The 27,073-nt window shown below is 43.3% G+C and overlaps 1 protein-coding gene across 8 annotated transcripts in view; it reads left to right on the top strand.

Moving 5' to 3' along the window:
* The window catches only part of atp2b2 (ATPase plasma membrane Ca2+ transporting 2), a 115,719-nt gene that overhangs the window by 22,413 nt on the left and 66,233 nt on the right, over positions 1–27,073 (top strand). For 6 of the 8 annotated variants that reach the window (XM_061831481.1, XM_061831480.1, XM_061831487.1 and 3 more), the window contains 2 exons: positions 8,343–8,431; positions 8,679–8,937. In XM_061831481.1, the coding sequence (XP_061687465.1) occupies positions 8,405–8,431; positions 8,679–8,937 (286 nt within the window). In that variant the 5' untranslated portion in view covers positions 8,343–8,404. Of the gene's footprint in view, positions 1–8,342; positions 8,938–27,073 lie in introns of all 8 variants that reach the window. The other 2 variants (XM_061831483.1, XM_061831482.1) reach the window with 1 other exon arrangement.

The raw sequence follows: 27,073 nt of genomic DNA, 5'->3' as shown, positions 1-27,073 counted from the left end.
ATGAGCGTTTGCAACATGCTCGTCTCGCGACTTAAAATGTCACGTTATTGACTCGAGTCTCGGGGGAGCGCATTAGCGGCGGGTGACTCGAAGGCTAATTGGAAAAGTATATAAAAAAAAAAATAGCGCAACGACTTACACGGACTTGAGGTAGGAAAAATGATGGTATGGGCAATTCTACCAATCCATCATCTTAAACCTACAAGGTGTCATGCAGTGAAGAAAATAAGTATTTGAACACCCTGCTATATTGGAAGTTGTGTCACTTAGAAATCATGGAGTGGTCTGAAATGTTAATTGTTTCATCATTTTCACCTGAAAAGAGCTGGGACCACCGTTTCCAAGGTGACTGTTGGTAATACACTAAGACGTCATGGTTTGAAATCATGCATGGCACAGAAGGTTCCCCTGCTTAAACCAGCACATGTCAAGGCCCGTCTTAAGTTTGCCAATGACCATTTAGATGATACGGAGGAATCATAGAAGAAAGGTTTGTGGTCAGATGAGATCAAAATGGAATTTTTTTTGTCCCAATTCCACTAACTGTGTTAGGAGCAAGACGATTGATGAGTTCAATCCCAAGAACACCATGCCTACTGTGAAGCATGGGGGTGGTAGCATCATGCTTTGGGGGTGTTTTTCAGCACATGGGACAGTCTCTGCATTGAAGATGGGTCGCGGCTGGGTCTTTCAACATGACAATGACCCGAAGCACACAGCCAGGAAACCAAGGAGTGGCTCCGGAAGAAGCATTTCAAGGTTCTGCTGTGGCCTACCCAGTATCCAGACCTAAAGCCAATAGAAAATCTTTGGAGGGAGGTGAAACTCCGTGTTTCTCAGTGACAGCCCAGAAACCTGTCTGATCAAGAGAAGATGTGTGTGGAGGAGTGGGCCAAAATCCCTTTTGCCATGTGTGCAAACCTGGTGGACCACTAGCTTACTAACTCTTTTAGATTATCTCTCTCCCAGTGGACATGCACCTACGATGATATTTTCAGACCCCTCCATGATTTGTAAGTGGGAGAACTTGCAATATATCAGGGTGTTCAAATACTTATTTTCTTCACTTTAAATGTATACAGTCTCTTGTATGTGGAATAATGTGTTCTTAAGTCCCACCTCTGCTGTGATTGGCCAGCATTTTTTAGCGCCACTGACCTCTTTAAGTGACCCCCCTAAACCCCCCAGAACCCTATATTCTACATTCTTACCAAGATATCTTTCATTCCAAGTTACATTCCTTTTCTGTTCTTTATGGTGATTCCTAGAGAGGCGTGCCAGAAATGGGTACTGTTTCAGATCAGTTATCAGCGGTTCCTTCATTTTCAGTCCTCTCTAAGGCTTACCTGTACTACGATGTACTTAGTCTCCCATGGAAATCCTTATAGCAGCATCACTCATCTAATTTTAACTTAATGGGACAAGTTTAGGGAAGGTCTTTCTCTATTCCATTTGGCAAATGGTAAAATATGGCTTCCTTTATGTCCAGGCTGTACAGTGATGGGCCACCATTTCAGGCATTATCAGCGGACAGTCCTTGGACACCACTGACCTCTTATGGCGTCTATCAAAAAGGAAATGTTGTGTTTGATGTTTCCTTCCGTCTTCCCTTTTTAGATTTCATTGTTGTCATTGCAAAATGTTGAATAGCACCCTAGGAATGCATTTCACATGGGGTACAATGACGACGAGCAGTGATTCTTTTCTTTTGCTCTATTAGCAGCACGATCGAACCGCTCTACTCGTCGGCCATTTCTATTCCACCTTATCTCCCTGTAGACAGCTGAATTCAAAGATAGACTAACATCCCTTTCTATTTCCAAACCTCCTTTCCAGGCCTGATGCCCGTTGTCCTATTTTTCTGTCAAACCTTCCCGTTCTCCAACCGTTACACCCCCCCCCCCCCCCACACACACACACAAACCCCGGGTCTTCTTACTTCTTTGGGCAAATTTACACTGCATGGTTCAAGTGAGACAATTGTGAACACCCCCCCCCTCCCCCGCCGGAGTGGTACGATTGGGATAGACTTAATGAAATTACAAATAGAAAAAAAAAAACAACTTGGAATTAGATGCCGTATCTTCTGATTGGGATCAGGCCTATTCCAGATGTGGATCCTAACCAGATACGTATTAGATATGTGGCAATTTGAGTGCAGTGCAAATGCACAGGTCGGAAATATCCTAACAATGCAAGTTTGGAGTCATGGCCAAAAGAAATGAAGACACTAAGCCAATTTTTAAAATTGAGTTTTCTATCGATTAATTGAATAAATGTCAAAAAACATTTGGAATATTGAAACCCAATAATGTGCTAATGTGGTGCAGATCTTATTTTTGTCCACTTACAGTTGCCATCCTCATGAACATCTGCTGTGTCTGTGACTTTGAGTGTGTATGGCTTAAAAAGGTCCTCTCTAGTCTGTTGAATTCTTCTTCATTCTTGTTAGTATGTTCCTTCTTTTTCTCCGTACTCAACATGGATGTCGTACCAGGGCGCCACCGACTGCCCGAGACAAATTCCTTGCCTGTGTTTACATACTTGGCCACTAAAGCTGATTCCGATTCTGAATGACGTGGGCGTCAGTGAATGAAAGTGTAGAGTTGGCTGGCTGTTACTGGAGAATCCATTAGGTGGTCTATGAGTTGACATTCCAACTGGTCATAGGAGGCTATATTAAATAAGCTAGCATTGGAGATGTTACCTTCCAAGTTAGCAATCATAGACTTACTGCTGCTGTACACATTGCACTTTCATGTTAAGTGTAAAATGATCTCAAACGCTCCTTCTTTCACTCTTTCATCCTGGCTTGCCACCATCCCACCGACTTATTTCAATTGCAGTAACATTCGTCGATGTCTAGAAATTAACCCTGTGAAGCTTGGAGCCAGACATTTTGCTTCAACCTTTTTATAGTAAAGTTAAAGTAATTAATTATTACAGCCCAGCTCACGTTGCAAGCTTCAGGTAGCTCACCAGACAGCTTCCAGTAGCTTATCAAGGGGTCATATCGTCCAATCAATATCACATATGTCCCACCCCCTCTTGCGATTCAATCACAATTTTTCAGGTAGCTGTCAATCAAACATTTACGCTGTGGTCTGATCCTGTTAGACGGCTAGGCTACCGCTAATGACCAGTAAGAGGCAAAAAGCTCAATAGTTCCACAAATATTGAGTACTAGACAAGTTGTTTGATAATTCTGAGCAACAATTGTGTGTATCTGACCTTTGGCCCGAGCCTGGCAGTCGGTAAAATTTGCAACGCGGAATGGCGTTGAACAGCAACTTCTCCCGGGACTTTTTCCACACGAAACAGCCCCCCTAGAGAGAAAATAAAAAGAGCTGAAAAGTACTTCCCTCCCCCCGAAACAAAAAAGATCACTCCCTATTTATTACACTTGACAAAAGAAGGCCAAAGTACCAAGAGAAGCTGCACATCCTGACCAAGCACAAAAAGCTCTTCACTGGTGGCAGAATCATTAAAGAGCTACGACTGTGTTATTACAGTGTTTGTTCCACAACCATAAAAATACAACAACAATTCTGTCCACGTTTGTACATATGCAGTTTGGTGCAAACATTCTAGTATGCAGAATGTGTGCTCTGCCAGAAGATTGCGATGAGACAGCTAGAATTGGCACATTAACATGATTTTTTTTTTTTTTTTTTTAAATATATACTTTGTTTGAAAATGGTCAATGCGGCAATCCTGTGGGCATCTCACTTTTAACATATGAAGTTTTGAAATGTTCATACTGGTGTATGGAAGTTTTTACAAATTTTACAAAATATGAGTGCTCGTGTTACTATTTCTGAATGTGCATTATGTGCAACATTTTGCATGGTATGCCATGGAAAGGATCAATAATTGGCACTAAACATGATAAGCTTGCTAATATTTTCACTGTATAAAATTTTACTTAGTAACTACAGTAGACTAAATGACACTATGATACTAAAATGTGGGGGTGTCAAACTTTTTTTTTGTCTCAGGCCATATTATAAGTATGCTATCCCTCAGATCATGCATCCATATAAATTGTACCTAATAATATTACATATACGTCAATGGATGACTAGTTACAAGCCAGTAAAATATTTTGTTTATTAATTACCTTAAGGTATTTTATACCACTGAATGACAACTGCTCAACTGCAATATATTATTTGTACTTCCCCGTTGCTCCCCATTGTTTTAGGAGAGACTATTTTCTTTTATAGTTATTAACAATATTAGTGTGGTAATGTTTATTAATGCGGTTGTTGTTTGGAGCAGTATGTTGCGCTTCACTGTATTATGCTGAAAGGCCATCATAATATTTTGGCGACCTTACCTAATGTAGCGGTGGCCTGTGAGTCAATCACCCACGGGGGATATTCTTGCACTGGCTTTTTTCGGCGACAGGGGGCGCTGTGTGACAGTACTCCCGCCCTTGCTGCTCCTGCTGCTGCAGTGGGCAAAGCTTAAATCTCAGCACTGAGCTCAAGGACATTTTTAGAAACCTTGTCAGCTCAATGTAAGTACATGCTTTCGCGGTTTCCATTTTTTTTTTTTTTTTTTAACTGTACAAAGTTAATCCTTCTAGCAATATACCTGCCATGTCCATATGTTATAGTTGCATGATCATATTCAAGCTCACAGCCCATATGCGGTTCACATTCATCATGTCCAATTAGACTCAGTTTGGGTAAGTGAGGCAAAAAAGTTGTCTGCCATCAATTTATTGACGAAACCGATTGCATTAGTCTCGAGTGTATGTCGAATTTGTGGGCCACAATCAATGAATCTTGTCTCATATTATTGAATATAAATTGTTGAATTGGCAAACATGCTCATTACGATTTTGTGTTCCACCAATTATCCTTTCAATTAATGAGTAATTAAAAATAATAGTATAATAATAATTGTAATAACATTAAAATGTAATAAAAAATACATTTTGCATTATTAATAACAGTTCTAATCCAAAATGTGCATGTGTGGCGAGTATTGTTTCCGTCCACTTGGGGTCACCAATTGTTATAGTCTATAGACTGGATTATGTGTGAATTTGAATGTATGTAGTTTCAAAATATGTTGCCTATCCTGTGGAATGAAGTTTGTGGAATAATTATACTTGGCTGTTGGGTTGTTATTAAGCCATTCTGTGCTTTGTGTCTGGGCGTCAGCTGTGGACATAGCACCCCGTGTGTGAATGTAGCACGGGTTTCTAAAAGCGATTAAAAGTTCACCAGTAGGCTATAATAAATTATCTAACATTACATTACCTTGTGTTGGTAATCATAGATGTGTTGTTGTGTTACGCAAGTTCCGCTTTGCAGTAGGGACATTGCAATCTGTTAATTGTGAATTGATCCCAAATTTCAAACATTGTCTATCTTTTACTGCCTTGGGGATGCTCGTAGAAAAGTACAGAAAAGGTCAGAAGGAGCGATTTTGTGTCTTTGTAAACCTAGGAAAGCCTATTACAGAGTACCAAGAGAGGTGGTACTGCATGCACAAGTCTGGGTGTGGCTGAGAAATATGTTAGCATAGTACAGGACATGTATGAGGGCAGCAGAACAGTGGTGAGATGTGCCGTCGGTGTGTCAGATGAACTTAAGGTGGAGATGGGACTGCATCAGGGTTCCGCACTGAGCCCCTTCTTGTTTGCTGTTGGATTGGATAGGCTGACAGACAATGTTAGACTGGAATCCCCTTGCACCATGATGTTCGCAGATGATATTGTGATCTGCAGTGCAAGCAGGGAGCAGGTGGAGGAACAATTAGAAAGATGGAGGTACGCACTACAAAGGAGAGGAATGAAGATTAGCCGAAGTAAAACAATATGTGTGAATGAGAGGGGCGGAGGAGGAGGAATGGAGAGTTTGGTAAGGAAGTGAAGAAAGTGGTACCAGTGGTGTGGAATAGTTGGCGGAATATAGGTGCATGAATGTGAGCGACGGAGGAGGAAGAGTGAAGCTCGAAGAAGAAGAGATACCGAAGATGAACGACTTCAAATACTTTGGGTCAACAATCCAGCAAAGGAGAGTGTGGTAAGGAAGTGAAGAAACGGGTCCAAGTGGGGTGCAACATTGTGCGGGAGGTGTCTGGTGTTCTATGTGACAGAAGAGTCTCCGCTAGGATGAAAGGCAAAGTTTATAAAACAATGGTGAGGCTGGCCATGATGTACGGATTAGAGATGGTGGCACTGAAGAAACAACAGGAAGCAGAACTGGAGGTGGCAGAAATGAAGATGTTCAGGTTCTCGCTCGGAGTCAGCAGGTTGGATAGGATTAGAAATGAGCTCATTAGAGGGACAGCCAAAGTTGGATGTTTTGGAGACAAGATTCGAGACAGCAGACTTCGATGGTTTGGACATGTCCAGAGACGAGACAGTCAGTATATTGGTAGAAGGGTGCTGAGGATGGAGCTGCCAAGCAAAAGAGCGAGAGGAAGACCAAAGAAAAGCTTGATGGATGTTGTGAGGGAGGACCTGAGGACAGTGGGTGTTAGGGAGGAGGATGCACGAGATGGAAAAAGATGACACGCTGTGGCGACCTCAAACAAGACAAGCCGAAAGGAAAAGAAGAAGTCTGTCTTTTACTTACTTTTTTTTTTTCTTGGCTCACCACCAGGTATCAGTCAAATTTTGTGGCGTTCTTGTTTGTCTACACATGGAAAACTATTTGTCAAAGTTGGAATGAAAGTTACTTCTCATTTGTGGACCGGTAGAGTGTTGAAAAGTGACATGTACTGAGAATTACATCTCAAGTCATACTCGGGCAAAATCAGTTGAGTTCTTGCTATGACGTGCAAAACAAACCTCTACAGTGGTTGGAACTTGCAGTTGGCAGACAGCAGAATAGAAACAGGGATTTATAACTTTCAACCTTTTTCGTGATGGCTATCTCGGATAGCTCAGATATCAGTGAAAATCACAATGATTCTTCTTCAAAAGTGACAGAATTCCTGTGAGCTGAAAGACAAAATCAATCTTTAATGGTTTCCTTTGTTACCACCTGGTCATTGCAAAGGCGAGTAGCCGGGTCCAATACCCAAGGTGGCGTCGGCGGCCATGTCGGGACACGGCGGCAAGGTGGCCTTTTTGCAGGTGCTCCATCTGCTGCCATTGTTGATGTCGTTGCTTTGTTGGGAATGTAGTTTCACTCCTCGTTTCTGCGCTTGATTATGTCCACACATGCACACACACTCTTCCATGTTTGCTTTCATTTAGAGGATCTGATCAACACAGATGCCCGCCTTGGCATTTACACGTCCACAACCAACTTGGATTCATTTTACTGGGCGAATACTGTAGGAAAGTTGGGTGAAAAAGACTTTATGCTGTAGAAAGTGACAAAATTGTACAAAATGAGACACAACAAACAAGAATAATAGAAGATAGTAATGGCCTATCTTCATGTGAGAAGCGGGATGAACCTTGGACTGGTCGCCAGCCAATCACAGGGATCATAAACACAAATGGCTGTTAGTACTAACAGTCACACCTATGGGCAATTTAGTCTTTAATCAACCTACCATGAATGTGGGAAGCGGGAGGAAATCTACGCAGGCACAGGTGAAACATCGGTGGGTCCGGGATTTGAACCCTGGTCCCTCAGAACGTCACATGCCCACTGTTCTGGCCCCATTAATACATGGACATGTATAGACGAGTGACCAGTTGCAGCAATTTTGTGTAGTGTGTATATTGAGATGTGAAGAAAAGCAGCATTGTACGTAGCAAAAAAAAAAAAAAGATTTATGTATCAGCGAATAGTCGATATACGAGAGCAGTTGAGGATGAAATAAGCATGAGCAGTATTCAATATCTTTTCTGGACTTGAAGTGACAGGGTCTGATGAAATGGACCCAGATGAGACTTGCGATGCCAACGTGACCCCCCCCCCCCACCCCCCTCCCTCACCGGCCTCCTCCAAGTCAGCCCATCCTCCCCGGCGACAGTGCAACGCTGCGTGCCGCCTCTTCTGTTTTGTCGTCAGAGCGGCGCCCAGCCTCCCGCCCCCGCACGCAAACCTCCTCTTTCTCGGCATCCGAGTGGAGCATCCTCTTCTCTCCCTTCCTCATCCTCTTGCCCGCTGCTATCTTTCTCTCTCGTTCCCCTACTCTCTCCCTCTCTCTCTCTCTCTCTCTTCCCTCCCTCGTTCCGGTTGTCCTCAGAATGAGGTTAGCGGCACCGTTAGCAGCGCTAGATCGGCACCGAAGCGGCGGCGAGTTACCGCAGCGCTGAGCCGCGGTCGCAACTCCGTGCGACGATCCCGCGGTGTCCTTCACCTTCCGTCCTCTCGGAACTGACCTCCTCCTCCTCCTCCTGTCTCCTCCTCTCTCTCCAGCAGCGATGGGGAGGACCACCATGTAGAGGCGCGAGCCCTATCGCAGCAATGGGAAGCCACGCATGGAGCGGGTCTGGACTGCAGCCGTGGTGAGCCTGAGCCCCCGCGCCCCCCGCACCTCGCGACCTTCTCAGGACCTGACCACAGGGGCCGTCCGACGCTCACCTGGATGCTCCCCCAGTCTGTGTTTCATCGCCCCCCCCTCCGTCCTCCACCCCCTGCTTCTTCTTCTGCTCTGATGCTAAATTAGATGCTCCAATAATTGGATGCTGCCCACTTTTTAATCTCTCCACAAGTAGCATTCCCATTTATTTGTTTTTTTTTTTTGTCTACTTGAACCCCCTTCGGAGACTGATTCCACCCCTATTCGCAATAATTGACCCGTCTGGCATCATGGGGGACATGTCCAACAGCGATTTCTACACCAAGAACCAAAGAAATGAGGGCGCCAACCACGCGGCAGGCTTCGGCTGCTCGCTCATGGAGCTGCGCTCGCTCATGGAGCTGCGCGGGACCGAGGCGGTGGTCAAGCTCCAGGAGGACTACGGCGGCGTCGAGGGACTGTGCAAACGACTGAAAACCTCACCCACGGAAGGTGAGTCTGCCCCCCCCCCCTCCACCGCACACACACACACAAGCTCTTCTCTGTGTTTGTGCAATGCGGGATGTCTTCTTGTACTGATGAATGCATGACTCACATACTGGCGGTTTGCAGCCTTGGAGGAAGTGGGATCGAAACATCCTCGCAGGAGAGGGAGTCCCTTTTGAAAGTCAATTCCACGGCCCGGTTACCTGTTTAGCATGCGGAGGACTCTCACCCCTCACGCCCACCCACACCTCCCATGTCATTCTCCCATGATGCAGAATGTTTAAATGTTGTGTAGGATGTGCACAGCCCTCAATTGGAGGAAATGTTATTTTAAAACACGTTTGCTAGTACGAGAGGCTCTACGTGTGTTCATATAGTCATTACAGTACATAGTTTAAAGGTCACGTGTCATCCCTATAAACATTCTAAAATAGATATTGTAATGAAAAATACATATAACATTATTCACTTCAATGTCTATACGAATAAATAAATATGAGCGGAGAGCGCGTCATCCATGCGCAAAGTTGCGGAAGTGTCATTCGACATTCAAGTGGTCGCCATATTGGCTGCATCTCCTGTCCGTGACGTCACCCCGAACATTCGCCATTGAAAACACGCTGTGGCCCCCTACTCTGGGAGACAAACACGCCCCTTCTGACACGGAAGGTCTTTTCGAAGAACAGAACGTTTCACAACCGAGTGAAGTTACTGGGGCAATATTATCCCATCATTTCGAGCCATAGATGATATGCGGATCACGGCCAAACCACCTCCCCCGCCCGATCGACCTCCGCGGTGTTCGAGCAATAGCCAGCAATGCAACAAGCCAGCTTTTTAGCTAACATGAAGGAACAGCAAGCTACCTTCCTGCAAGTAAAACTAATAGAAACAAACAAGTCTGCTTGAGGGCGCCCCTGCTACGTACCTCACTTCCTGCTTCTTGTCGAAAACAAATCCCTCGAGAGGATTTTCATGGCGGGAGATCCAAAAAAACCATACACGTCAAAATCAGGTTTTGTGGTGGGGAAAAAAATGCATTGGTCCATACCGGCTGCAGTTTTTTCATGAATAACATACTAAAAATCATGCATTTCATGACAGTGGCCTTTTAAAAATATACATAGTTTATACTTATATACAGACCACCCTCTAAGGTTGAACACTTTGTCCCATTGAAAATAATACACGTACATTATATTAATCAATAAAAATCAAACTTTAGCTATCATACCAATTAAGTTTTAAGTTATATTTTATATTATTGGCCAAGTGCAAGAATAGGTTAAGCCATATAATGTTACTTTGTCATGGATTTGCACCTGCCTCCACATGTCACTCTCCTATCAGTAATCAATTATGATATTGGCGCAAGCGTCTTTGCGCATGGCTTAGTGTTAACGGGCCCTTTGCACATTTGCTGGTCTCCTTTGTGTTAAATGAGAGGAACCGCTGCGATTTTCCTCAGTGACTATAATGACACTTGAAGTCACACGTTTACAGACTGAAATTGTGGCCGTCACGCAAGCATCACATTTTAAGGCAATGTATAAACAGTCATTACAGCTGTGGAAAAACAAGTTAACCGCTATTAAGAGATTTTTAAATATTAGTGGTCACGTGTATAAGATAACCACAGTAAAATAATAAATATACAGTACTGGTAACAGCACGATAGCAGCTAGTCAGGCTAGTGTGGGACTAGATAATGGCTAGTGGCTAATGCTAGCAGTGAATTCCACCTCTTTTCAAGCTGCATATCATCAGTATTGATTATTCATCTCTACTAAATTAATACTATAATGTTACATTACTAAATTAATAAAAACAAATACAGTGGTACCTTGAAATATGAGTGAGCCGACATAGTTTTTTTCGAGAGATCCGAGCTGTCGTTTGGGTGATTTTTCTTTTTTCCACATTGACTTGCTATAAAAATGTGAAATATAAATGGTAGCAATGAACTCAACTCCACAACCAGAGGTGGAGCCACGGGACGGCCAGGGCTGCAGCACCACAGACTGGATGAGTGGCCACGCGCTTTGTGGATCATTGGGAAAATAATTTTCAGCCCAAATTCCATCAGCACCTCCCAAGATTTTGACCTGAATAAATCTATAAGTGACTTTAAGAGGTCAAGCCACGACGGCAAACTGACATCATGAAAAATTACGACTACGATACACCTACCAAAAACACTGATGTCGGTGGGGAAAACCCAAAACTAAGTTAACGCACAGGAAGTTGACAGAGGATAAATAAACAATAGAATCAACAATATTCAGCAAGTTAACAAATACACTTTAAGGTGAGCAAGTGAAATGTCCGACAGTGGTTGAAATTTCAAAGCTCATGACAGGCCAGTTGCAGGAGAAAGTGGCCGCCATCGCTCACTAAAATGCAAAAAGGGCAGGCGCTAAAACCCCCCCCCCAAAAAAAAAAACCAAAAAAAACGCTACTAAAAACAGAAACAGTATCTCAAGGCACCGCCGTATATCAGCGGCCTGTTCCCAGCAATAATTTAATTGGATTTTGTGGGGAAAAAAAATGAAACGAGGCAGTGTCGGTTGAAGCCAGTTGAGCGGTTTCATTTAGACGTAGAGTAAGTAGAATATAACTGGGCTTCACTGTGCTTGAAAATCTTTGTTATTCAGTTATTTATTAGACTATGTGACTATAACGTGCATGCTTTGATCTCATGACAAGTTTAGGTTGCGTGTACTGTGCATGTCGGCCATATTTGTGGAATGTCGCTGTGTCTACGGTGTTGCTGTTGCATCAATGCATATTTCCAGTCCTCCTTTTATTCATATAGTCACCGCATTTTTTAATCACTCTACTTTGCCCTGCCTCCTTTAAATTAAGCGCAGGTACTCGTTTTCAAAACAACCCTCTCAACGTTGCCTTCATCTAAAGTCAGACTTCAAGGCACCGACCGGGTTGTTGTTGTAGGACTGTCTTAATAAACAAGATTACAAACAGTGTCGCATAACAAACGCGGCGAGTGACTCAGACAGGAGTCGCGATGCTACGCGACGCCCGCAGTGTCGCCAGCGATATTTGAAAATGAAACTGATTTGCAAAGTGCAATAAAATTAGCATAAATGACACATAATTTCTCACAAGCTCCCATTTTATTAGTGTGCTAAACGCCGGTGGAGAATTAACTGCCTGTGGGCCTGCACCAAATCAAAGACCAATGTAGAAAAAATAAACCTGAAATAAAAGGAGGAATTTTGTAATTATTAATTACATATTTGTCAGATTTGTTGCTCTTTTCTGCCACTGGGTGAAGCACACAGGTTGCTTTGGACTTTTTGTTGATTAGTTCTAATTGTTCTCTGTCAGGCAAGGTGGCAATATGCATTTTTCTCTCGACAACAATGAAAATAGTGATCGCTTCACCTTGAAATGAAGGCTTTGAATGGATGAAAAACTTGAAAGATAGCATACAGGACTTTTGGGGGGCCCAAGAGTGCGAGTGCACCAAAAACAACAAGGGGCCCCAAGATTTTAGCAAGCTTGCTGTCATAAAGCGACTTTCTGCTTTTCATGAAATTGGTTCATATTTATGGCCTAGAATTGTTTTTCCTTATGTATTTATGATTCTTGTTCATCCATTCATTTTAAAATGTTTCTTTTCTGAGTTCACTTTCCTTTTGAAGAGGCAACTCAGGAAATCTCTTCCAGGAAACAAACTATTTGATTGGCTCGTTGTGGTCGTAAGGTAACACGAAGTATCGTAATACTGAACGCAGGCAGCGTACACGATCATGCCCGCTGTTTGAATTTACCGTTTTATCGACAACAAGTTAGCTCTCTCACGCCCCCACCCCCATCTTTGACGCTGTTGTCGGTAACCTTAAAAGGTTTTAAAAGTAACCAGCTCAAAAGGAGTATAAAGTACTATTTATGTTTAAAAGTAGGGAGTAGAAGTAAAAAGTTAACAGAAAAATAAATATTAATTATACAGATACAGGGAACATCTTCCCAAGTACAGTAAGTAAAGTACTTGACATCTCTGGAAACAAAACTGTTGTAAACTTGAGTGTACTGCAATCCTGCGTATTCTTGGTTCACTTTTGCAAATTCTGATTCCCCCCCCTCCCCCCTGTTTTGTAATTTATCCCAAATTATTCTCTAAAAAGTCACATACTGTATTTGTGTTTTTTGTTCTTTGTCTGAAATTTCCCAAGATGCCACAAAATGGCTGCCAAAGCCTTGTCTAAATTGGAACCGGCGGGAGACAAACTTCATGTGTGGGGCAGTAGCAAAATTTTGGCTAGGCTGTGTGTGGAAGTTATTTCTGGTACATATTTCCCAATATAGTTTTTTTATGGTATAAGATGAGTTTAAAATCGTATTGAAGGATGCGTTTTATATTTACAGTTCAAACTATTAGTAAGAGCAATTATTAAGATTTTTAGAGGAGCACGTCGAGGACTTGCCATATTTTGCCATTTGGAACAAGTCTCTTTCCATGTCCATCAAATAAAATTGGGAATTACTCTTCGTATTTTCTCAACGGATCACAGAAAAAAAAATCTCATTTTCTATTTGCCCTGATGGCAAATGGTGTATATTAATATCAACAGCAACACAATATGTAAACGGCCTTTGAATAATTGAAAAAGTCTCTGGTGAACTTTATGTGACTTATTACGGCCACGTGAGATGAATCGGATTTCCAGCAAGACGTTCGTTCTTCTGTGCCGCGCTCTACTCGTATGACCTGTTTTCCCATAACATGTTAAAAGGTGTCTTTATTAGATGTGTGGCAGGCGTGAAGATGATGCCTGCGCTGTGGTACTCCTGCTGCGAGTCGTTCATTGATGGAATGCATTATTCCCTCGCTTCGCATGGCAACATTTGCCATCTGCATTAGTGATCCCGGGTGATGCATGTTTAGGCTGTATCGCTTGGTTCAGTATGGCTGCGTCGCCCAACGTGTGTCGCATGGGAAATGTGATCATGCTAATTAGCTGTGAGGATATTGCTTTGCCGTCAATTGTATGCATGCGTGTGTGTGTGTGTGTGTGTGTGTGTGTGTGTGCGTGCATACCAAAGAGCCGGCGGTGGGTAAGAGACCCTTGAGTACGGCAGCCCTTGCTGCTTCTCACTTGATAGCCACTCTGTGCTTTGATAGTTTACAGTCTAATCCATTATTGGGCATACATGCATAAGGCCCGCTCATATAGAAATTCCAATTTCACATCCTTCAGTTCTTGAGTGAGTGTTTATTTATCCATCCTTCCATTTCCTTTTGCCGCTTATCCTCACGAGGGTCGCAGGGAGTCCTGGAGCCTATCCCAGTTGTCAACGTGCAGGAGGCGGGGTACACGCTGAACTGGTTGCCAGCCAATCACAGGCCACATAGAGACAAGCAGCCGCACTCATAAGGGGGCAATTTAGAGTGTCCAATTAATGTTGCATGTTTTTGGGATGTGGGAGGAAACCGGAGTGCCCGGAGAAATCCTACGCAGGCACGGGGAGAACATGCAAACTCCACACAGGCGGGGCCGGGATCGTACCCGGGTCCTCGGAACTGTGAGACCAACGCTTTACCAGCTGCTCCACCGTGCCGCCCATTTATTCATTAATCTGCTTTTAGATTAAAGCAATAATAGGGATATTTGTTTTCATCCATCCATTTTCTACAGAATCAAATCTGAATGTGGCAAGATTACGACCCATAATCACAGATCTCTTAGCCAGAAAGCAAAAACATTCATTCAATTTCATTGAATATGTAAAAAAAAAAAAAAATACTATTAAACAACTAAAAAAGTAATGTGCTTTTTGTAGTGTTATACACAATTTAAATTTTTTTTTAATTGGCAACTCTTGGGCGCTCCAAGACAACCATGCAGAGTATAATAATGACAACTTAAGTACATGTAAAAGATGTGATTAATGTTTTCTACTGTTGCTTGAAATCACATTTCAAAAAACACTATAGAACCATCTCCAAAATATATTTAATTAAGACAAAGTTCTCAGGGGGGGAAAAAAGTTCTGAAAGCTGTTAGGGTCATAATAGTTTATTTCAAAGAAAAAGGCTAATTACAACCAAATTAATCCCTACACTGAGAGACAAATTAAGCAGGTTGAAAATGATTTAATAGTTTTCCCACAATTTCAAGTTGAGGGTTTATTTCACGCTATTATTTATTTACCTTTCTTGAACAGACAAATAATGTGACTAACCACAAATTGTGTGCTGTGTGCATTTTAAACTAATTACAGTACACGCATACTCATCTGTACTAAAACCTCTCAAGAACAGGCTCCTCTTTGCTTCACCCACAAATTTTAGTTAGTAAAAGTTAATGTAAGATTAGTGATTTTTTTTTTTTTTATGTATTTGAAATTCGTAGCATGCATCGCTTCTGTGGTCCGTTGCCCTTGACACGCCGTCGCCGAGGCGTGATGCGTTCGCTCGCAGCGTGCGTCGCCGCATAGGTGAGTGCGGGGTGAAGAAGCTCGTGTTCCCCGCGGTTGCAGACAGCAGGTGAATAAGTCATGCAGGTGCCAGATGGAATGTCAGTGAGTTTACAGCTCAGTTTCGCAGATGCTCTGACAGGATGCGTCGCGTGCCACGGACCCGGCTCTTCCTGATTCACGGAAAGGGAAAGGACGCTTCCGGAGTATGCTGACAGTACACGTTCAGATCTCGAAGGTTATGAGAAAAAAAATCTTGCAGCTTGGAAAATGGATAGTTGTGAGAACCGGATGAGACGCCCTACCAGAAGCTAGATGCAGTATAAACTGTCGAAGAGGATAATGGGCTAAATTTGCACCGCAATTGCCAATCAGTTACTCGTATCTTTGTTGCGGACTGCGTATCGAACCATGTTGCTCAGTCTTTGGGGCAGTTTCCATGACATAATAGTACAGTGTCGATGAAGCAACATCGAGTATTGACGTGCTCGCTAACCAACATCAAAGCGCGTTATACTGATTTTTAAAAATTGAGTGACCCTCACACACGAGAAAAAAAATGGGAAATAGTTCTTTATTGCTCTTACGGTGTTTGGTATATTGGAGATGACCAACAAAGCACACCACACGTGTAAGGATGTTTGTCGTAGTTCCAGGACTGACTTGTGAGAGGCGGCATGTTGCCGCGGAGCATCAAGACTGCCAGTAAATGCAAAGAAAGAGTCCTACTAAAGGAACAAACAAAAGAAGCTCACGCAACTGTTCATCTTCTCTTCTCCTCATCATTATGCGGTGAATGACTTGTCATACACGTGAAACAAACACCCAACACAAGCGGTTGTTGCTTTATTTGTGTCCAGCAACAGTGCGAGCGTCAGGTTGCTTCCTAATTGGCTTTCGTCCTGTTTGACTTCATAAGAGTCTGTTGCTACGTTGAACTTGACGTCGATGTCACCCACGAGGATTTGGGATTTGGAAATATCAAGCAGATTTTCAATTTTCCAAGCAGATCAGAAAGGAAAAGGAAAATGTATCCTACTTTAGCATTTTCTGTTGTCTGTCAATTCGACAAACTGCCAATCGATTTCAATTATACACTGTAATGTAACATATTTTCTTCTTATGGAGATTATTGCCGGTGGCACGGGTCGGCAGCTGGTAAAGCGTGAGCCTCACAGTTCAATCCCGGCCCCGCCCGTGTGGAGTTTGCATGTTCTCCTCGCGCCTGCGTGGGTTTTCTCCAGGCACTCCGGTTTCCCCCCACATCCCCAAAACATGCAACATTAATTGGACGCTCTAAATTGCCCCTTGGTGTGATTGTGACTGCGGCTGTTTGTCTTGATGTGCCCAGCGATTGGCTGGCAACCAGTTCAGGGTGTACCCCGCCTCCTGCCCGTTGACAGTTGGGATAGGCTCCAGCACTCCCCGCGACCCTTGTGAGGATAAGCGGTTAAGAAAATGGATGGATGGACAGATAATCGCCCATCATAATCACCGTGTCGTGATATCATTGTCATTGCCAAACTGTTATGACAGTATTCTATATTTGCTTGCTAAAATGGAGGGAAAAAAATCCTATTGTTTAACAAGAATTGGTAAGTATTTTTTTTTTTTTTGCCACGTTTGGTCGATCTGAAGAAGTTTAGTATTCAACAACAAAGGTAAGCCACGCATGCTCGTAAATTAAGCCAATTACCCATCTCTCATGGCAATACTGTTTCTGACATTAATCTACACAGTATAATTTGATAACTCCTCATTAACCCTTCCACCTGCCCTTTGTCTTTTCTCCCTTTTATTTTTAATCTCTTTTTCGCGCCTCTGCCCCCATTTCTATTTCCATTTGCTGGTCGGTCGCCCGTCCCAGCGGGCCCGCTGTACAGCGTAGCCTAAATATACCTGCTCTACATCTATAACCTTTATCATCTCTCCTCTACACATCCTTCCTTCGCTCGCTCACCAACAAGGCTAGGAAAGTAGCACATCCTTTTAAAGGTGAACTCCAGATTGTTTGAGAGAAGTCATGATGCAATGCAGCAATGCGGGAGACACAAGCTTGATAGGAGCCAATTGTGTTTTGGCGCAAATCCCAGAGGGACACGGCGCCGCTTCGCTTTCACCGGCAGCGGTGACATGGTCACTGGCGGTCGGGGTACATCATCCTTTTCTCCTGAAAGAGCGCTCTGGTGTAAACGGGCCCACTGGTGTCGCTTATCGCCATATGATCGCTCCTACGCAAACACTGACACGATTGGTTGCCAATCAGTTTCGTGGGTATTTGCGTCTGTTTCTCATTTCATGATGATGAGGATCAGAGAAGCATTTATGAGTAAATGTTAGACAAGAAACAAAAAGCAAAGACATGAAACGTATAAAAAGAAAACGAGGATTGTCGTAGTGGTCATTGGTTTCTAGCCCTGATTTCACCTCTGAGCCAGGTTGAGTTAACATTGCGAAAGATTTTTTGCCTTATCCTAAAGTCGACAGTTACAGCCAATGGCAAAATCTGTCCAAAATGACCATGAATGGGTTTTAAGTGTTTGTATAATTCGGACCCAAGGGCTTTGCATTCATCAGAGTCCGGATGATCTAGATTTGGATCGGGTGGTCCTTTTTAAGGTCAGTGGGAGAAATTATTCCACTGATCAGCTCTATACTGTCAGTTGTTTTTTTTTTTTTTTTTACACAACACTTCCCATTTCCCACCAGGAAGCAGGAGCCCATCCCAACTGACTTTGGAAAAGAAGTGGGGTGCACACTGGACTCATTACAAGTCTTGCTCTGCTCCAAATTTCCCCAACTGTTTCCACAAATGACGCTTCATTCATCCACTAGCCAAATGTAGCTTATCCACATTCGCTCGATTCCAGATTGAGACATGCATCTGGTACTGAATGAGTGACCTGGTAAAATGGCATGTGGTGAGGCAGGTTATTCAGGAAAAATCACAGTGTAGTAGTCATTTAACGTTTGGTCTGAATCTTGGACTTCCCTGACTATCTCTATGGGTGACAAAGGACAGGGCTATAGATTGGTGGACAACAAGGAAACGAGTGGTGTGCATTTCCGTCAAACAGCACCTTACAGCTTCTCAAATTATGATTCATTAGCATTTCACCCCCAGTTTGTATAGATTATCAAACAAATGTAAATAGTGCCTTGCGATTGACTGGCAACCAATTCAGGATGTACACCGCCTCCTGCCCGATGATAGCTGGGATAAGCTCCAGCACTCCCGCAACCTTTGTGAGGATAAGATGAGGTATAACTGAGACAAGGGAGGCCTATATTGCTTTAAATGTTGTCCTGGGTTCCTTTGTAAGCTCCTGGTGTGCATCTGACCAGACCTGGTCTGGTCGCTGTGGTCTTGGGGAAATTTTCATAGGCCAACCACTTCTGGGGAAGTTCACAACTGTCCCATGTTTTCTCTTTTTGTGTATAATGGTTCTCACCATGGTTCGCTGGTGTCCTAAAGCTTAAGAAGTGGTTTTGTGACTCTTGCCAGACTGAGCTTTGTCAATTCCTAATCTATTTTTTGAATTTCTTTGGATTGCGACATTTTGCTGCAGCTTATTGTTTGTCAGACAGATTCTTTTAAAGTGATTTATTGAAAGAACGGCTCTGGATGTAATCATGCTTGGGTGTGGTCATTGAAGATGTACTCATCTTACTTGGGTTATCTTTGTCTCATATTTACATTTGTTGCACGATCTTTAACATTAAAGTGAGCAAACAGTGCAAAAGAACAAGAATTGAATAAGGGGTCGAATACTTTTTGACTGCACTGTACATGATCGCAAATGCAGTCAGCAATGTCTTTGAGCTAATGGCATTGGACAAGCAAGAGAGAAAAATTTATGCTTTTATTTAGCAAATAGTGTGCCCGCTATATGAGAGCCAGATCACCTGTCAGTTCTTCAAATGAAATCCCTCGTGTCTGATGGGTGCTAATTTCCCAAGTTCGCCTTCTTCCTTCCCTGATGATCATACGAATCGCACCCCCAACCTACAAATCCGTTCCTGTCTGACAAACTCAATTTAATCTTCATCCCACAAGGGGTCTCTTGTTATAAGGACAGTGTACCTTGCTCCTGTCGCCATGCTGAAGGTTACGGTGTGCATAGAAAGAGGTGTAGTAAAATCAGAAGCAGACAAAAATGGAGAGTGGTGGATCCCAGGGGACCGATTCTGAATATTCTGTGAGTAGACATTTTGGTCAGTAAGACCATAAGGTGGTCGGGCACAGGTGTGATTCACTAGAGGGCAGACAGTTGACGCACTACCATCTAGGGGATAAAAGAAAATAAAAAAGCCTTTGTCTCTGTAGATTTTTTCTCTGCTCTCTTCTGTTTTCTCCCCGAAATTGTGTGGGGTTTTTTTTCCTTCTTTTTTTCTCTCTTCGTATTCCAGCTAAGCTAAGCCCTGCAATTTGGTGTCACATAGTTCAGGGTGTGCTCCACTTCTCTCACCATAGGCCACAGAATGAACAGGATAAGCAGTAGAAAATGCATGGATGGAAAACAATTAAGTATTTGTCGTTCTTCTTTTCCTTTCGGCTTGTCCCGTTAGAGCTCGCCACTGCGCGTCATCTTTTTCCATCCAAGCTCATCTCGTGCATCGTCCTCTTTAACACCCGCTGTCCTCATGTCCTCCCTCACCATATCCATCGACCTTTTCTTTGGTCTTCCTCTCGCTCTTTTGCCTGGCAGCTCCATCGTACCAGCACCCTTCTACCAATATACTCACTCTCTCGCCTCTGGACATGTCCAAACCATCGAAGTCTGCACTCTCGAACCTTGTCTCCAAAACATCCAACTTTGGCTGTCCCTCTAATGAGCTCGTTTGTAATCATATCCAACCTGTTCACTCCGAGCAAGAACCACAACGTCTTCATTTCTTCTACCTCCAGTTCTGCTTCCTGTTGTCTCTTCAGTGCCACCGTCTCTAATCCGTACATCACCACCATTTTATAAACTTTGCTCTTCATCCTAGTGGGGATTCTTCTGTCACATAGAACACCGGACACCTTCCGCCAACTGTTCCATCCCGCTTGTACCCGTTTCTTCACTTCCTTACCACACTCACCATTACTCTGTATACCGTATAGGTTTCTAGCTTGTAAGTCCACATTTAATGGCTAAAGCTATGCAGCCTCCGTTCTCTACCGCGTAACTCTACCGTTCTCTACCGTGAACTTTTGTGGTTAGAATTTATCCGCTACTCTATGGGCATAGTAGTCCCAAAAATGTTGGGTCGTTGTCTTCCTTAAAGGTTACTATAATTTTAAGAAACACAATTTTGCTCAAGGTCAGACGTTTTAAAATTGCACACCCCCTTCAACATCCCAACTGATTGGTAAGCCCCTGTTAACGGGACCTACTAACCTAGGGCGTACCCTGCTTCTCTCGGCAAATGTCTGCTGGGATTCTAGCGCATGTTTCTTGCTAAAGAGAGCAAGCAGTAAAGAAAAAGAATGGACGGAGGGAATTCCCTTGAGATCCTCCAATATTGTCATAGCGGAAGAACCAACATTTGTTCCTCTTTGCTATTTTATTTTTTTACAGAGCTCAGTGAAAAGGCCTTTTTTTTGTCATTGGAGTTCATTTTATTGAGATGTGTTTTATGTTTTTGTGAAGCACTTTGTGTTACATTTTAACGTACAAAATGTGCTGTACAAATTAAATGAATTTATTAGATTTAAAAGTGATTGTCTGGAGGTAAACGTCACACTACTCACTGGTATCCCGTTACGAGCTGAAGGCTTTTGTGGTTATTGTGCGTCTGATCACAATTTATTCACTCTTGAGAATCAGCTGTAGCATGCTGTGTTGCGCGTGTCCATGCAAACGAGTATATGTGTATGTGTGCGCGCTTACCTGTGTGCCTTGCAGCAGTGCGGTACCTGTTTACTTGCCAACGTGCCACCTTCCAAAGCCGCTAACGGGTTGCGAATGTCTCCGCTGGGACCTGATGGAAAGTGCGATGACTTCTCACATGCTTAGAATCTCATAACCAGGCTTTAATGTCCCTCCCTGGAGACGCAAAAACATTTTCTAAAAAGATGACTGGGTGTGATATTTTTGTTTGTAGCTTTTCTGTGGATGTGATACACGCATAGTGGACATGGCTGGGAGTGCAGCTGTTGTAAGACATCCCCGACTAAATTAAGTACACAATTGCCAATAAAGTGACTCTTGTTCCGATGGAGGAAGTTGTTTTATTTGATTAGCTGCGCTATATAACTCTACATTCACATCTTGCATGCATACTATGTTGATCCGTAGTTTGTGTTGCTTATTTCATCTTCAATCTGTATCCAATCTTAAAGCCGTCAGATTGTGCTGTACGTGAGCTGTGAAGATTGTGATGCCCCCCTCCTCAGCTTCTAATCCAAGTGCTTCTCCTTGCAGTATTCTATTGTGCATTTACATTCAGCTGATGTCTTGCTAAATGTCCTGAGTGTGAACGGCCACTTGGAAGACGGCGGCGTGACGAGCAAGTTGACAGGCGTAGTGATGCTTTTAGCTGCAAATGCGCAGTCCCTCCCCATCGAAAACCGACTCATTTCTCTTCATGTCAGCGCTTTTCCTGGGTTGGCCTTTCCCTCTTCTATGCATCTTAACACTTTGTAGGGTGGTACCAGACCACTCTCCATCTCAATGCGTGTTAAGATGCACATACCTGGGAGCAGATACAGCTGTTTTGCTTTGTACGACTCGCTTAACTTAACTAGAACCCATCTCCGGGTTTATACATAGAGCACCTAGGCTGCATTGTTTTGAGGCTTTGCGTCAAGCATCAAATGACTTGTAAATGACAGAAAGTCCACTTTTCAGGTTTGACTCTATCATTAGCGGGTCATTAGGACCATTTCTAAAGCTCTTCAAAGAGATACTTTAGACCAGGGGTCTCAAACATGCAGCCCACGGGACATTTGTGGCCCACAAGATGATATTTTGCGGCCCCCACCTTAATATAAAAGTATAATGGGAGTGCGGCCCTTGAGTTTTCTATGGATGGCACTTTTACAGTGTTGCGTGCGGAGCAGATCAATCACAGTGGGGTAGATGGCTCTTGGGCGTGTGACATCAACCGGGCTTGATGTAAGCAGAGAAACATTTTTAAATGACAAAGTTACAGCAGCGTTGCCAAGAAGAGTTTTACACACAAGTTGTAAACACCAGCGTCCTCCATTTTATTTTGTTTTTCAAAAGATGTTTGAGAAGATAGGATTGGTTTTAATTTCTAATTTTAATTCCGTATAAATCTTGCCTCAGCCAGACTCCGCCTCCAGCGGCCCCAAATTAAATTGAGTTTCAGACCCCTCCTTTGGACTGTGCTTGATTGCTACCAAGCTTGAACCATGTGTAGATTTTTAAATTACATTTTCATTTTTTTTATTTATAGTCGTTAGACACGTCACAAGCAAGGCCGTCAAACAAAATTGGACAACTGTCCAGGGGCCCTTGAGCATTTGTGGGGCCCCTAACTATCCAGGTAGTTAAATTATTCAACACAATTAAATTGACTTGCTTTTCAATAGCATTTGACTAGCATACTAACCTAAAATAAAAACCAACAAAACACACTGAAGTGACATCACACATTATTGAACAATAGCACATTACACAGACCGTATTAGACATTAAAGTCACCACAGTGGAGTTAAACACAATAATTAATTATAGGACAACACTGGCAAAGGCATGAGCCGAAAAACGAATACGCCACACCTTCACGATATTCACCGACTGGATCTAATGACCTCATTTGGTTGGACACGACCATAGGTTCCCCCCCCTCCGGAAAAAAATTAAATATACAAATTTGTAAACACACCTTGTGCTATTTCAAGAGTATTGACGGAGATGAATCGGCACGGCAGATGGATCGTTTGTTGTTGTTTTGGAAACGATTGCACAGGCTCAGTCGCAAGACAGTTCAGTCAAACATTGCTGAATACTCGACTATTGTTCCTATGGCTCGACTGCTTGTGAGACTAATTAAACACACACACGCACACACACAGATTCAATGCCTTAAATGAGCCATGATTAAAAAAAAAATAAATAACCCCCCCCCTCAAAAAAATGAACATGTCTTATATGCTTTTGTCAGAATACTTCGAGGATACTATGATTGTGGACCACTTTACTTACTCTATTTCTTTTTTTTTTTTTGGGGGGGGGCTCTGTGCCACCCCAAATTATTACTTACTTGGACACATCACTTAGCACAAACAACCCCTGCCGCCACCGCATTGACAGCTTCACAGAACAATCACATCAGGGCCGTTAGCTAATGTTAATCTTTGCATCCAATATAAATCAACGCAGCTCTGCGATAGCGGGGCCTTCTCAGCCGTGGGGGCGTGGTGTTTCTGCATGCCTCAACGGGTGTTTCTGACGTTGCGGTGATTCGAGCTGTTGCTTGAAAACGGTTCTGGATCTTTGCCCAGCCTGGCTGATCAATTCACGGGCATAAAAAGCTGGATTGTGACATCACTTTTCAGCAAAATTTAAATTTGCTGTTCACAGACAGGCCGCTTGGTTGTTTGATTTCACAAATGAATGGTGGGCAGGCACTCCAGACACCAAACATTTTTTGTTATTTAACAATTACAAAGTTGCATTTCCATCGCGTCCACTTTAAAATGCGGGTGTGTTAACGCAATTTCAATTAGTGCTCAAGTTGTCCATTATGCTTACAGTATCTGTCGTGCCTATTTCATGACTCGCTGTACTACTTTGAATATGAATGGTTGTGTTCCCCCCCCCCCCAACCACACACACTTTGTCTTTCAAGTGTATCTGATCCCATGGCTGAAACCAGAGACCTACACCCATATAAGTGATACAAGATGGTCACACATCGTTACACGCGTTGTAAAGTGCGCTCTCACTTTTCATATATTCCGAGTGTGGTTGAGTCGCGTATTGTGTGCATTTCGTTGCTTATTTTGTGAGTCAGTTTGTATGTATGTGTGTGTTTGACAATACAATGCAAAAAAAAAAAAATGGATGGCCACGTTACTGCCCCAAGAGTACAATAGTCCCCGTATATCTGAGGTCAATTATTATACTATTGATATTTGCATTTTTTTTGTGGAAACCTTCTCCAAGTATTTGTTAATTTATTTTATTTTTTTTAAAAATTGCACTTTTGTACTATTTCAGAGATGCCCTAAAATGCTGCCACAAGTGTCAAAAAAACTGTGTTGAAGTGTGATAGTTTTGGGGGAGGCGGGACTTCGTCACAGTTTTTATTCTCGGTTTTCATCAATTTTAAAATAAAATGTTTCCTATTTCTTCAGAATAAGGTACTGCAGTTGCAAGATTTTGAGGCGTACAGAATGTCACAATGTCATGAGCAATAGCAAATGTTTAGTTTTAATGTACACTGCTATTAATGTAGGTTTTGATATGTCTGAATGATATGAATAAAATGGTATTAATGTAAAGTATAGATCACCATTCCTCAATATATATAACGTAATGGCTTCTAGCGCTCAGTCATCATGTCAAAGTCAAAACCTGCTATATTCAGTTTCCTGCTGCTCTTTTGTTTTTTACCTGCTGTTGTGGAAGCATTGATGTCTCGAAGCGGAGGCCACAGCAACCCACTCAAGTGAACATATCTGTGACGTTAGCACATTTTACAACAACTAAAATGAGATTGTCTAATTTCTTTTCATTCAGTTACAGCCAGAGTGATGCGAGAGAGAGTGCATAGAAGGAGTGGGGCAGTTTTTGTCCACTGTCTGTTAGTTGGACCAATGGGCCGCCCCTTTCACATTTCACAAAGCGGTTGGGCTGGCCGCTTCATCCAACTTCGGATTCACTGTCCATCTTGGAGTTGGCCAAATGGTCCACGCCCGAGAACACAGGTGTCAAACCCACGGCCGGGGGCCAGATCCGGCCCGCAGCATAAAATTTTATCTGGCCTGCGAAGGCGAATCACTTGAATTTAATAGTTCATTACACTTGAATTATGATTCCAAAAGTATTTCATGTGTAAATATGATGAGGCGATTCAGAATTTGTACAGTTTCACCATATCGGCCCTCTGAGGGAAATCGTAACTGCAATGTGGCCCGTGACAAAAATGAACTTAACACCACTGCCCTAAAAAATTCTGGTCAGGTCTCCTCAGGGGGAAGATTTCACTACTGGACCATTTGAGCCTGTTCATTCTGCAGCACAAAAAGAATGAGTTAGCAGCAAAGGATGAAGCCATAGGGTCGACTAAGGCATGTTTTGGGTGGGCTTTAGCCCTGACTCACTCAAAGGCAAGCGGGATATGCTTCAACTCACCCGTGAGGCTAATGACGAAGAGCAGTATTGACTATGAATGGATGCATTTATTTACCCATAAAGTGTGACTCAGGCCTGTCAAAAGCAACATTTGGTCCATGCTTTGGACAGCATGACTGATTATAGCTGTTCAGTGTGAGTCAGTATATGCAGAATTAAAATTCTGCCACATCACAGCAACACTGTTGCTCACTCTCACACTTAAAACGGATGAAAAGTCCATCCATCCATTTTCTTTTGCCGCTTATCCTCACAAGGGGTGCGGGGAGTGCCAGATCCTATTCCAGCTGTCAACGGGCAGGAGGCGGGGTACACCCTGGACTGGTTGCCGGCCAATCGCAGGGCCCATCGAGACAAACAGCTGCACTCACCATCACACCTAGGGGCAATTTAGAGTGTCCAATTATTGTTGCATGTTTTTTGGGATGTGGGAGGAAACCGGAGTGCCCGGGGAAAACCCACGCAGGCACGCGGAGAACACGCAAACTCCACACAGGGGGGCTGGGATTGAACCCGGCCGTGTCCTCAGAACTGACAAAAACAAGTGCAAGAGTCATTGCGATGAAGAAGTTCTGGGTCAATTTTGCATCCGGGAAAGGAACTTGAAGGGCCAGATGGTGGTAGATTTTGCAAAAGGCTTGGAAATGGCTGTAGCGAACACTTTCTTTCAGAAGAGGCAGGGACATAGGGTGACCTACAAGAGTGGAGGTAGTAGCACGCAGGGGGATTACATTTTGTGAAGATGATGTAATCTCAAGGTGACTGACTATAAATTAGTGTTAGGGGAGAGTGTGGCTAGACAGCGTAGGATGATGGTGGTGGACGGGAGGAATATTAAGAAGACAAAGGCGGAGAAGAGAGAGAAAGAGAACCATGTGATGGAAGCTGAGAAAGGAAGTCTGTTGTCAGGCATTTGGGGAACATGGTAAGGAAGTGAAGAAACGGGTCCAAGCAGGTTGGAACAGCTGGCGGAAGGTGTCTGGTGTGTTATGTGACAGAAGAGTCTCTGCTAGGATGAAGGACAAAGTTTATAAAAGAGTGGTGAGGTCACGGATTCGAGATGCAGGAGGTGGCAGAAATGAAGATGCTGAGGTTCTCGCTAGGAGTGAACAGTTTGGATGGGATTAGAAATGAGCTCATCAGAGGGGCCGCCAAGTTTAGATGTTTTCTGGACAAATTTGCGATAGAAGACTTTGACAAGACATGTCCGGAGGATAGAGAGTGAGTGCATTGGTCGAAAGATAATGAGAATGGAGCTGCCAGAAAAGAGAGGAAGAGGAGATGAGAACAAAGAAACGCTGTAGATGTAGTGAGGGAAGACGTGAGGGCAGTCGGTTTTCGGGAGGAGGACGGAAAATGGTGACCCGCTGTGGCGACCCCTAACGGGA

Source organism: Syngnathoides biaculeatus, chromosome 10, assembly GCF_019802595.1.
Source record: "Syngnathoides biaculeatus isolate LvHL_M chromosome 10, ASM1980259v1, whole genome shotgun sequence".
Classification (NCBI taxonomy): Eukaryota; Metazoa; Chordata; class Actinopteri; order Syngnathiformes; family Syngnathidae; genus Syngnathoides; species Syngnathoides biaculeatus.
Note: the sequence above shows the minus strand (reverse complement) of the source record. Positions and strands in the feature narration are given on the sequence as shown.